This window comes from Micropterus dolomieu, linkage group LG02 (genome assembly GCF_021292245.1).
Source record: "Micropterus dolomieu isolate WLL.071019.BEF.003 ecotype Adirondacks linkage group LG02, ASM2129224v1, whole genome shotgun sequence".
Taxonomy (NCBI): Eukaryota; Metazoa; Chordata; class Actinopteri; order Centrarchiformes; family Centrarchidae; genus Micropterus; species Micropterus dolomieu.
The window spans coordinates 2776583-2790446 of record NC_060151.1 but is presented as its reverse complement, the minus strand read 5'-3'; the positions used below and the strand labels follow the sequence as shown (position 1 = coordinate 2790446).

The 13864-nt window shown below is 40.7% G+C and overlaps 1 protein-coding gene and 1 long non-coding RNA gene across 3 annotated transcripts in view; one reads left to right on the top strand and one right to left on the bottom strand.

Annotated features, from left to right (window-relative positions):
* LOC123966043 overlaps positions 1-4398 on the top strand; it is a 17521-nt gene extending 13123 nt beyond the window's left edge. Inside the window, exons 2-4 of one of the 2 annotated variants that reach the window (XR_006823860.1) lie at positions 2563-2620; positions 3198-3280; positions 3379-4398. This is a non-coding gene — a long non-coding RNA (uncharacterized LOC123966043). Of the gene's footprint in view, positions 1-2562; positions 2621-3197 lie in introns of both variants that reach the window. The other variant, XR_006823856.1, reaches the window with a different exon arrangement.
* A 3919-nt stretch (positions 4399-8317) lies between these two features.
* On the bottom strand, positions 8318-10992 carry hoxb13a (homeobox B13a). Its single transcript, XM_046040103.1, has 2 exons — positions 9997-10992; positions 8318-8931 (listed from the first exon to the last, which is right to left on the bottom strand). Exons 1-2 carry the CDS (start codon positions 10709-10711, stop codon positions 8684-8686), a joined length of 963 nt encoding a protein of 320 aa, XP_045896059.1. The 5' UTR covers positions 10712-10992; the 3' UTR covers positions 8318-8683.
* Positions 10993-13864: the final 2872 nt, after the last annotated feature.

Genomic DNA, 13864 nt, shown 5'->3' with positions numbered 1-13864 from the left:
AAATCCCCCGGCAGTCTAGGCCTATAGCAGCATAACTAAGGGATGGTTCAGGACTCACCTGAGCCAGCCCTAACTATAAGCTTTATCAAAGAGGAAAGTCTTAAGCCTACTCTTAAATGTGGAGATGGTGTCTGCCTCCTGAACCCAAACTGGAACCTGGTTCCACAGGAGAGGAGCTTGATAGCTGAACGCTCTGGCTCCTAGTCTACTTTTGGAGACTCTAGGAACCACAAGTAACCCTGCATTCTGGGAGCGCAGTGCTCTGGTGGGGTAGTAAGGTACTATGAGCTCTTTAAGATAAGATGGTGCCTGACCATTAAGAGCTTTGTAGGTAAGAAGAATGATTTTAAATTCTATTCTGGATTTTACTGGAAGCCAATGCTGAGAAGCTAAGACAGGAGAAATATGATCTCTTTTCCTGGTTCCTGTCAGAACACGTGCTGTTTGGTGCTTTAGTGTGTGGACACATCCTTAGAGGATGCCACCAGTATTCACTGAACTAAATGTGCTTCAAACACACTGCCCACACATCAGGTTCATGTATGTACACTGAATTTTCTGCTTATCTGACTTATCAACGCAATGCAGCTCTATTCAGCCAAAGAAATCATCTCAGTCCCACTGGAGCAGTCTTGTTCCTGCAGTATTTGATTCTCAGTGGTGGACAGTAATTAAGTACATTTACTCAAGTATTGTTCTTAAGTACAAATTTGAGGTACTTTTAATTAAGTATTTTCTTTTAATGCCGCTTTCAACTTCCACTCTACTACATCTCAGAAGGAGATATTGTACTTTTTACTTCACCACATTTATCTGACAGCTTTAGTTAGTAGTTTCTTTACAAATTAAGATTTTTACACACAGCATATGAAGACTTAATAAAATATGTGTTGTTATAAATTAAACTACCCAACGTTTTATACAAATAAAGCTGATTATTAGATTGACTTTGAAATGAACTGACAACAACTTTGATCGTTTAAGTAATTTTTCATGGCACAACATTTCATGGTTCCACCTTCACAGATGTGAACATTTACTGCTTTTCCTTTTAATTATTTTAATTTATTGTAAACATTTTGAGCTTTGAACTGTTGGTTACAAACCTGTTTATTATGAATGCCATTGTTTAATAAATAGGAAAGTTTGCCTACTGTATTTTTAAAAGTAGGTACGTTTGTACTTTGACTCAAATTTAAATGGAAGACTTCTACTTTTAGTGGCGTAAGATTTACGCCAATATTTATAATAATCCTGTACTTTTTTTTTCTTTTTTTACTCAAGTACAGGATGTGTGTACTTTGTCCACCACTGTTAATGCAAGACATATAGCCCCCCCAATCACCACCACCACACACAGGCTTTGTTGGAGGCCTGTCCAGCTATATAGTGTGTTTACAGTCGTTTCCTTTTCTTCCTGAGCTGTTAAAAATGTGTGCGGACACACACACACGCACACACACACTACTGATCCAGGGTTGGGCTGATTATATTTCACAGTTTAAAGTCTATTCAGTTTTACAAAATGAGCAGTGCAGTAACAACAGTTTGAGTCAGTCTCCATCACTTTCTAATTTGACTAATAGAGGCTATTACATTTTATTTTATTTACAGACTGAATTTAAGCACCATGTCAGCTTGAAAATGAACTCTTATCATATGTAAACAGAACATTTCTCAGTCAGAAATGTCAAACTTAGGAAGATGCAGCATCGCCTGTCCTAGAAGAAACAAAACATCTCTAAATTCATTTGAATGTGTTTGTCTAGTGTCCATTTACCTTTTGCCCCCCGCCCCAGGCCATTCCAGGCCATTCCAGACCAGACAGGGGCCAGACTACTAACTGTTTACAAGCTGTCTGTCTGTCTCAAGTTCAACTGCAAAGTCCAACCTGGAAAACAAAAAGACAGTCCGCAATGCAGACAGAGGACGGGGAAGAGGAGGAGGGGTGGAGAAAGAAGGTGGTAAAAACGGTAGGGAAAGTTTGTGGGTGTGCATGTGTGTGTGTGTGTGGGTGTGCATGTGTGTGTGTGTGTGGGTGTGGGTGTGGGTGTGGGTGTGTGTGTGTGTGTGTGTGTGTGTGTGTGTGAGAGGGGTCTTTTGGACATGAACTTGAGACAGAAAAACGAGCCTCAGTCCTGCATTCCTGGTCTGAAGCATAAAGTATACTCTGGGGAGCTGTGTGTGTGTGTCTCAGGGGGTGGGTCCACGCCTCCTCTCCTGCTGTCCCATACAGGCTGTGTAGAATAGAATGGAATAGAGTACAAAATATCAACTTCAGAATGTTCTATTTTGTCCTATTGAGGATAGAAGATGGATGGACCTCCTATTTTTAACCAGTAGGGATGGACGGGCTTTCTAAGAACACTTTTCATGCAAAACTTTCTGCTCATATATGTCCAATGTTATCAGAAATAAATTTCCCTTCTATATATCAACATATTTGAAACACGTTTTGAAAAAATTGAGGATCACATATCGGATCACAAAACTGATCCTGAATGTTCTCTAAATATAATACCAAAATCCTACCACATGTTTAATTAGGGTTTTATATTGCAGGTTCTGAGAACTCATTTTCGGTTGTATGGGCCTATCTGCTAAAGCATGACAGACACAGGTAAGTCTTACATAATAATGAATTATTGAAGGGAGATACCTGAGCATGGACAGCAATTCAGCAACGTGCTAAGGCACAAAATATTCATAGTCATAGATAGATTTTCAGTGATAAAGTAAAACTGACAATTTTCATACAAAGAATTTCAAATTTCTGCTAATACTAAGTTTGCTAATATCCCTCTGTCTTTTTCAATGCTGGGGTCTCTTTTTTTGTTCTCAAAATCACTTCATTGGCATTTGTAATGTGTCGATCACAATGTCTTCCAGAAAAATATTCATTGTGAGGTTTCAAAACATCTAAATTAGTAATTTCATTTTCAACCTTAAGAATAACGTTTGGGATAGATAAAGCATTTTTTTTTTAAACGATAGGAACAAGAATTCATAAAACTACAACTATTAGAAGGGTCTGATGTAAATAAGAAATTTTTTAACAAAAAAGCCATTCAGATCCTCACATAACTACGGTCATAATATGTAAGCATAGTTTAACAATAGATAAAAATTATTTTACTTTTGCTACTTTTTGTATGTTTAAATTCACTCCAATTTTCCAAACTCCATCATTTCCCCAGGCATGTTGATACTAACTCTCCTCTCGGCTGGATGTACAACTCATTGGCTCGTCTCCCAGACTGACTGAAATCCATCCAACTGGGTGGGTTTGTAACATGTGCCAGTTACTGACGTCAGCCATTCATGTTATGAGCCCTTGTGCTGCATATTTATTCAACTTCAAACTAAATTCACCTGCAGAACAGTGTCATGATCGCTCCTGTGAACCTGATCCTGAAGAATGTGTACGCCCTCAGGTGAAAACCATGCAGCTTTGACAGACAGGAAGCACTGTCTGTTTTCAGGGAAAACAAGGATCCTAATAGGCTACAGAATGATGTCCCTTTTCCTTTGACAAGTCCTCCTTGAATTCGTCATGATGTCAAGGAGAGACATGATTATAAGAAAACATAACATTTCTGTCAGTATCGCTGGAATAAGAAATGTTGGGGCAGAAGGTTCCTGTCCTTTTCCCTGAGAAAGAAAGACCATGCATAATTCAGTCTGTGGTGGAACTTAACAAACTACATGTGTTCAAGCACTGTAGTTGTAAAATATGACAGTTGTAGTTACTACTGTACAGACGAATATTTTACATACAAAACACTTGATGAGCTAATAAAATATAATGCATGTACAAGTTTCAGCACCAAACTAGACTCCTAAAATAGCTCAAACTAGCTCGAACTTGACCAACTTCAACTGTGAAATGCTGCTAACACATTATTGCATCATCCATAATTTAATTTCAATGCATCATGAATAATATAATTTAAAAATATATTTTGTGCATTATGAGTACCTTTCATTTTGATACTTTATGTGCATTTTCTAATGATACACCATACTTTTACATAAGAGAATCCATGATTTCATATTGCAGTTGGATGAAAACCTCCTCCACCACTGGTTTGAGGCTACTTGTGCTCCAAAACTCACAACACTAACCGTCACTGTTAATAATTTTATCTGAGTCAAATGTACAAATGTGACACGAGATCTCACTCTGACTGTCCAACTTTCCTCTCTGACAGTGCAGCTGTCTGCAAGCAGGAATATAAAGTGCTCCATGACTACTCACTTTGTTTTTACTACCAGAACAGCCACTACACTTACACCAACTTTTTTGCTCCAGTCTTTTTAAAAACACAAATCTGCGAATGGTTCTTTAATGGTACTTTATTTTATATAAATATATATACATATAATAAGAGCTTTTATATTTATCTCTGAATTCCTCTCAGGTACCCACTAAGTCTTTTCATTGCCACCAATTAATAACATCGTTTATCTTACTGAAAAACAAGTTTGCTTTAAGTTTGCACATAGTGACTTTCCTCCAAACATTTCTTTTCTTGAAAAATATAAATGGTGAATTCATATTTGAATAAAACCATAGCCAGTGGTGGAAGAGGTATTCTGATAATTAAATTCTTAAGATACTTAGGTAACAGTAGAAGTACCATAATGTAAAAATACTCTGTAATGCAATGTATTCCAAAATGATTACAGAAGCATCAGAACTCTTCCTCATGTGAACTGACCCTTTCAGATTACATAGGCCTATATATTATATTATTGCATCACTACTAGTGATGCCTAAATGCTTCTGCAGCATTGTGTATGTTGTAGTTGCTCAAGGCGGAGATCATTTTAACTTGGCCTGCTTTATATATTTTTTGGGACATTAATCTCTCAGCTGATTAAATAATTTGTATGTAAATTCTAAAAAGTAAAGCTGCCAGATAAATGTAGTGCAGTAAAAAGTACAACACATTTCCCTCATAATTGTATGGGAGGAGAAGTTGGCCTATAATGTAAACACAAGTAAAGTACCACATAATTATACTTGCGTACAGTCTTTGAGTAAATGTTAGTGTGTAAGTTCTACTACTGACCACAATGTAGGAAATTCATTTTTTTAAGTTAAATCTAATTTGAACGAGGACATTTATTCTTTTATTTATTTATTCTGAGTTTTTTTGCACAAGTGTGTGAGCCACTGTTGGCAGATATTTTCAACATCACTATTTACCTTTTCCCGCATTTGCATAAGATGCACGTAATAATGTATGCCAGTTTATTTAAATTTGCTCCCAAGTAAAACATTTCATCTAGACTTGATTTTCAGATGTGAGGTTTTCTATTTGAAATGTCACATAAAAGCAGGTGAGAGTGTGACAAAACTTAATGTGTAAAAATGTATTATTGTTAATAAATGAAAGCTGGTTTCCTTATTACTGTCAGTGTATATTATATTAGGTAGCATCAGGTCATGCCAGAATTTCAGAAAAAAACTTATATCAATGGACTGAATAGGCGTGATGAATAGGCGTGATGAATAGGCGTGATTTTGTTGTGTTGGGTGAGAATAAGGTAAGACCTCAAGAGTCGGGTAGAGGAGCTGGCAGGCCTCCTCTTATTCTTCTTCCGCCTCCTCCTCCCCTCTCTGGTATTTGGACTAAAGGGGAGAAAGAGCTTTATGAGATTCAGGGCTTCCGTCAGTATTGTTGGTTTTAAAGGAGGACAGAGACGGAGCAGTAAAGAGAGTCAACAGGCCAGCAGAGCACACCGCCGTTTGTCAAGTTCAATGTTAATGTTTAACAGCCCGACACACAAAGAGAGGGAGAGAGAGAGAGAGAGAGAGAGAGAGAGAGAGAGAGAGAGAGAAAGAAAGAAATTAAATTCGGCTTTACAATAAGTGGAATTCACCTTAGGTTTTTTTGTTATATATCTTTTGCATATGAATCATTCCCTGATAGAAACAATAAATCAGCTTTGTCAAGTAGCCTAGTCTGTGCATTTTCTCTATTTCTCTGATCTGTTCCATTTTTCTGTAGCCTACTACTTTGTTCACGTGTCCTGGTTGCTCCTGCAGGCCTGCTTTATCCAGAAAAAAAAGCCACTGCAGACGATAACTCTGTAATGTAGCGGCTGTTTAAATGTCCCTTTTAAAGTAACTTTTGAAAGAACCTGAAACTATATATTAGCGCGGTTTAATCACCACGGTGCAGCCAATAAACGGTATTTATGTTTCCAGCAACATTTTCATTTTTGGACTAACAGCACTGGAGAATGAAGCCTCTCCATGTAGCCCTAACATGTTCATATTTGGTCAGACCTGTGAAATATCACCACAACAATGCTAATGAACAGTAAAATGTATTTTGCAACGCTTTTGAGAAAGCTCTGGAAGTGTTGGAGAGAAAGTCAGGATTTATTTAGACATGGTCCAAAGCGCAGGGGCCTGCACAGCATAAGAGAATAAAGTAAGACCTTCTTCACTTTGTCCATGCAGCTCCTTCTCCTAAAAATGTACTTTGGAGGGGGCTTTGGAAGCGATAGAGAGAGACAGAAATATAATGCCTGCATCGTTTGGTCAAAATCAGACTGCTGTGTTCCAAATACTAGCTCTCAGTGCATTCAGTGCATTTCACACCATTAAATATATTTTTAAAGAATTGCTTTCAACCTTACTTGGAGACAGAAACAATAAGGAGGTCTGATACACCGTGTTCACATTGGAAATCATTTGACTTGGTGATTCAGTGCTGATCATTTAAGATTCTTTCAAAGCAGAAAGAGGGCTCCGATTTGTTACAATATGAATGATGCCGCTAGTGGACAAAACACCGCGTGACTGCGCGTGGAACGTTAAAAAGGATGTAATAAATATCCAAACAACAAAGTGACGGCCCTATGTCAGGGGGGAAACCCACATGCTGCTGGCCCTAATGTGGACTTTAGAATTGGGCTGTTGCTAAAGGGCCCAACACACCCGGGGCTGTTTATCTGCTCCGGTGTCGGAGCTGACCGAGGAGCTGGATGGACACAGTTTAGTTTTTGTTGAGCTGACAAGTGCTTAAGGGCTTCAATCAGAGCAAGAACACAACGCTCTGTCATGAAATGTTCGCGGGAGTCTTGAATGAGAGCCTATTGCTGGTCACGTGACTCTCAAGGTCAAGGGCTTCTCTCTGTCCCTTTCTCTCTCACACACACACACAAACGCAATGCAGGCAACAAGGATATGCACAGGACGCACCACAATAGCACTATTCTGTTCGATTCCCGGGATGCGCCCTCCTACTCCTGTGTAAAGACACACAGGTCATCTGCCTAAAAGAGACATTACGCGTAGCCTATTTGTATTTCCTATTAAAAGATTAGGCTATGATTGGAGGCTATTTTATGTGTTTTTGCCCGTGTTTTAAAATAACGTGACATTTTCAAGATGACTATTGCGATCAGTTCACTTAATATAATTCAATAGCGCTTCAAACAAACAAATACATTAATTCCTGTCAGCCACTATCATATAAATTACTGTCAAAAGCTGTAATTTGCAGAAACAGAATTTATAATTAGTAAATTAAATATAGGCTATAATACATTAAATAACAAATTAGTAAATTAAATAACTAATAGGCTATAGGCAGTGATGGGTTTTAGATCAAGTTTAATTAATTAATTTTATTTAATTAATTAAACTGTATACATTTACTTTTTAAACAGAACCATCAAGGTCTGAATTCTTATGAGATATTACAGAAGCTGAAGTGAAGAGCTGGAGGAAGATACCGTTCTTAAACTAAATCTTCCTATGAGGGAGAAAAAAATCCTAAATCAGGACTTTTCCGCTTATGTTGTGATGCGCTTTAGTTTGAATTTCCTGCTTAGCATTTTTTGTAAACAATGTGAATACGTGGTCAAATTTAAATTGCGGGATTTGTGTTTCACACGGTCTATACAGGCCTGTGAAACATGCATAGCATTGTTGTGGCGATGTTCCAGAGAGAGGCCTGATCCAAATATGAATTCACAGTCTCATAAACACTTTTTAATCTGCATGGGGAGTCTGAATCCTCCCGCTCCGTTTGTCCAGTTTGCGGGTATCAACTTTCAGCCTTTGTTATGAACTAAAAGCGGATTTGTTTGCACAATTTACGAGCATATTTTGACGGATGAGACGATCAGAAACCAATTACTGCCACGAATCCAAAGTTGCAGGTTTACATATTGATGTGTTTAAAGATATAAGACCTACTGGAGACTACGTCGGGATTAAAAGAATTTATTAAGTGTTGCACTATACGTTGATTACTGGTTTACAGGCATTATAAACAATATGGACAGCATAATAGTGTGTTTTCGACTATAGGCAGGGCACGGACAACACTGACAAACAGTAAAACACAGACAGTCAGTTACATCAAAGCAGGCAGGAAGGTGCTGTATTTACAGGACGCCTCTAAGAAGAAGGTTGATCAGGGGGCTTTGGTTTTTGTCTTTAACCTTATTTTGCCCTTTATGTTCTTTTTTATTGGTCTTTTTTCTTCCATTCTTTGACGCGCGGGTCCGCACAGTCCCAGTCCGTCAGGAGTACTACGTAGTCGTTTCTTCATTTTCCACATTTTTTTTGTAGTTTCTCTGAGTTCACTCTTAATGTAAAACACGCAAATACACCACGTCCCTTCATTCAATCGTCCAAAGCGCAGGAACCTGCATGCTATGGCGCGTTGGTCTTCACTTTGGCCACGAACTTCTTCTCCTTCACCCTCCTGTTCTGGAACCAGATGGTGATCTGCCGCTCCGACAGGTTGGTCGCGGCGGAGATCTTCCTCCTCTTGTCCTTGGTGATGAATTTGTTGGCTGCGTACTCTTTCTCCAGTTCTTTGAGCTGGAGCTTGGTGTACGGTATCCGCTTCTTCCTGCCGCGGCGGAAAGGCGAGCCGTCGTGCTGGTGCGCCACCACATCTGTTAAAAAGCGGGCAAAGAGAAGACAGGCGGTCTGAGGGCGAGGCAGCACATACCGGGACACACTTTCACTCGCTTCGGTTTTTAGCAAAGTGTGATAGCCTTCAGACAAAAGTGTGCTGTGTTGTATTTAGAGTCTGCGGCTTAAATGAGGAGAACAGCGACTTTATACTTGAAGCTGATTGGACATCCATCCTGCGACACAGACAGACATCATGGTGGATGTCTGCCGTGTGCAAGCAGCGCGACATTGCGGCTGCAAGTTCAAGCTGTCCTGCACCTTCTGTCCTCAAATATGTACATATTTGTGTATGCACATGATTAAAATTTGCATTCTGGAAACCTATTTTGATTGTTCTATCTGAAGTGACTTTATATTGCGTCATTTCAGTCTCTGTGTGTTTGAAGAGAGCGGCCATGAACAAAATGAACACCAATCACAAATTAAAACACAGTTCAATGGGATCAGTGATAGTTCAGCAATGTTAACAATACTAGGAGCATCTGTCACTTGATAATTACCTAATTAGCTAATCAGGTTGACAGATGAGTTACTTGGTACCAGGCAACACATGGCCTTTTGATTAATAAATGGCCTTGTCTCAACGAGCATGATGAGGCAGAACAACTGAATAATAATAATATCCTCTGCAGTAACAGATCAGAACGCTCTAAGTTGCTGCCATTGTGATAAACTAGTGGTCTGGTCCAAACAGCTTGTTTTACTTTGTGCACCAGTTGCACGAACGCCCTCAGACCGGATGGATATTGTTTGAGTTGAAATTAACATCAGCCACAAGTCTCTGCATAAAGCACACAGTTTATATATGTATAGCAGAGAGAACTCGTCTCAATGTTCTATGTAGCTATATTCCAAATTTATAAAGACTGCATTTACCTAGAGGAGCATTTTAAACAAGTCATCAAATTGGTAACTTTACCAATCCACATTACTACATGGTGTCTAGCAGTAAGCATATGCATCATACTAAGCTACACAAACTTCTTTTAAATACTCCAACGGTACAAAGATCTTTTTAAAGAAGGATAAAAAAGGTGTATTACCAGCCAGAGCGGACTTCCAGAGGTGTCCGGCCTGTCCCTGGTCCTTGGAGCAGTACATCTGCCCCCCCCAGCCGTTGGTAAGAGCCCAGGGCTGGTAGCTGTCCATGGGGAGCAGGGTGTCATGGCGCGGCTCCCCGGTCCCCAGCGTTTGGACAACCGAGACGTCCAGGTAGCTGGCCATGGACTGGTATGGGCTCGGGTAGCCATGGTAAAAGGCGAACTCTTTGGCGCGGTGGTTCGTGTATTCATCAGAGTTCACTGTCGTGTCCATATAGGACTGCGAGGTCAGCGCGGCTCCCGCCGCCTGGGTGCACGACTTCAGAGAACCCCGCCCCATCCTGCACGGGTAGTAGCCGTTACCAAAGTAGCTGTAAGGCAAGGCTGTAGCGGCAGAGGAGCTCTGGTGCGGCACGGCGGCCGCCGTACACGATCCAGCCGCGCACTGCTTCCCCGAAGACGCGCCTGTCTCGCTAGAGCCTGAAGCCGACACGTCAACTGTGGAGTAGCCAGCCGAAGAGTGCACCAGTCCGGATGGGTGGCCCAGAGCAGCCGCGGCCGCCGAATGCGCCATAATGTTGCGGCACTGGCTAGCGGCGAAGTTGCCGCTGCCCACCAACCCCTCCATGTTCTTGTTCAGGTCGTCCAGATTGTTGTCATACACAAACATTACCGTTTCCGCTGGCCAGCGAGGGTTTAGGACCAGGGAGGCTGTCATAGGCGCTCCTTTTCCCGGTCTGGCCTCCTTTCGTCGCCGTTTCCTCTCTGACTCTGTCCGGTTCTGTGCGCTACTTTGCTACATTGGCTGAATGAGGTGAACTGGTGCGCATTTATTCTTCTCTGACCACTGACTCTCCTGCTCACACACACAGCTAAACTAATTCACTTGTACCTCACGCGCACTGTCATAGCACGCGTGCGCTGCTTTGTTGCACCGTTTAGTGACGGCGCTCGCTCAGATGCAAAGACTCCCGGTAACCGGCCGGACATCCAGTTACATCCCAGCCACAACCTTGACGCAACAAGCCCCCGGGATCAGAAGAGGAGGGAGGGCGCGTGTCCATTGGATGAGACCGGGTGATCACGTGATGGGACAAGAGAGAAAAAAAAGGAGAAGAACGGACTTGATGGGGATTGTCAGTCAAAGAAAAAAATATTTTTATGAGGCTCGAGCTGTGGCACTGGAGGAGCATGAGCTTGGTGAAGTGGTTCAGCTCCCCGAATATGCCGCATTATGTTATAACATAAGTCTCTGATCTTCTGCGGTTGCCAGGAAGAGTGACGTGATTATTGTGAGTTTAGAAACCAAAAAATAAGCCACTTTAACAGACGTGTTTTGTGGTGTGCGTAAATAGGCAGGGAGTGCGCGCGCTTATGCAAATGTTATTGCCAATACCTGAACCACTAACTAGTTTATATGATTCATGTTAGATAGGCCTACATATTGTCTTTAGTCTACAATAAGTGTGAACACACCTGCAGCGGACACAGGGGTAGCCTATGTATACTATGAAGTATATTAAAAATATTTTGACATTGAACAACAATTTACAATGAAATATAATTAATCGTTTAAAAAATGATATGTTTTATGATATTCTTAATAATAGGCCTACCTATCATTACTTGAACTCCGGTGTAAAAATGCTCATTATTAGACAGCGTTATGGACACGTTTAAAGACTTATAAGCGGTGCTGCCAAATGCATGAAAAAAAAGTTTAACGTTTTCATAAAAGTTTTTAAAAATTCATAACACACCAGGAGGATCGCCATCTTTTCAAAAGAAACATTTGATTATCAAAAGATTTGTACCCGCATGGACATTTCTCAGAATTAATATATGTGTGCTTTCATCTGTAGGCTATAGCTCACCATCTGACTGGAGGAGGCGTAAAGTGGGATTTATGGAAGGGATTTGGACGTTTTAAGATTTGAAAAATATGGCTTTGGTTCAAAGCGGTCCAGAAAGGTTTTCACGCCAATTCCGAGCCGCCTTATTTGCGTTCTAATTTCCTTAGCTGCTTATGATTTTGGATTTATGTGAGAGAGGGTCTCAGACTTCGCTTGATGCTTTTTGAAATAAATTCTTCTGACTCTTTTTTCTCCACAAAGAACTTTAAGTTATTTAAGGATGAACCTCTTCGTGCACATTCTGCATGCAGCATGCTCTCAATGGAGAGTTTGTGATGTTTATATGACGCCATGTGTTTGAATATTGCTTCAAATGAAAGCACACAGACCGAGCATTGTTTTATGCAGATTTTTTGGGACATTATACACATAATTTTACACAAATTGGTATGTGTACAAAGCATGAGATCATGCGTAATTTCTGTGGTTGGACAAGCTTATAAGTCTGAAACGCACAGTAGGTGCAGCAGAGGTAAACGCTGAGCCCTTCCCGCTAATGGCCGTTAAAAGTGGGATGGAATTTCATTTCATTTTATCTTGATTGACTGTATTTTATTTTTGGTTGGTTCTTCAGGGAATCCGCACTGGTAAGCTACTGATGTGCTTGTTTTCTCCAAGTCCATGTAGCTGTGGACCACAGACCTGATTCTGTGAAATAGCCTACACTGTATTTTTTGCATTAGATCTCGTTTTTAAAAGCAGTCACTTTTGCCTCTGCGCACTGTACAGCAGCAGTAGACGTCAGAAACAGGTGCGAAGCTGCTCCAGGTGATGGAGGCGGAAGCAGCGGGGAGCAGTCCTCTGGAGCGTGCAGTACAGATAAATAAATCGTCTTAACACTTGTTTGAGCTTTAGTGGTGACTGAATTAATAATACAGAATGTTCAAGAAAAACGCATTGAATTTAAAGGTTTCAGGCATCACAGTCTGCATGGGCTATTGATTTACAGGAAAGAAAGAAATGAAGGAGTATCGAGCCGTTTGATCAAGTTTTTCGTCTTTTTATATGAAGTTTAATCTTTTTTTGAGTCGAAGGTTTGGCACTGAAATATAAATGTAGTCTTTCAATTTTAATCAAATAAAATGAAGACATGAAAAGGATGGACTTTGCCAACCTCGTTTGCTGATGAGATACGATTGAAAGCTGCAGAAAGAGCCACAGTAACAGCCCAGCTTGTTGTTTTTGTTTGGTTTAATTTTTTGTCAAACTGCTACTCTCAATGTCAGTAATTCAGTTTCAAGATTCAAAATTAAATTAGTGAGTAATAAACTGTTTTGACGTTTTGGGGGGTGCTTCATAGATTGACGGCGTCATTAATAACGGCTACTATATAAGAATAATACCCGCTCTCATCAGCGTTAATACAATGTACTGTGAAGAGTTTCAGATGGCTATGTTACAGGAGAGTTATATCCCTCTATCCCATGATATAATAACCTCTGAACATTAGTTCACTGATAACCAAACTGACACCAAATGGGTTAAAAAGCTTAGCATTTAATTGTCTCTAAAGTTTTCAGACAATGTGGGCCTGCAAGCATCTGCGCGCACGCACACACACACAAACGCACAAACCACCCAGACAGTCAGTCTCTCTCCCATAGTGTGATCTGCTGGGGGGCAGGGGGGGTCAAGGTCAAGTTTAACAGGGGAATGGAGAGGGGGAGGGAAGGAGGTGTGGGTGCAGACAGACAGAGAGATGTAATGAGCTCAAGTTCAAGGCCACCGCACACCTTGAGGAGTCTCCTGTTTGTGTGTGTGCGTGTGTGTGTGTGTGTGTGTGTGTGTGTGTGTGTGTGTGTGTGTGTGCTACCGTGTAGATGACATGGAAGACGCCACGCTGTCCCAGTGATTGAACAGTCCAGCGGTATAAAGACAAACACTCCATAACTCATTAACTAAAAGAAATCGGCCTCAACATAAGACGAAGAGACTCATCCGATTCAAGAAAACTAAAT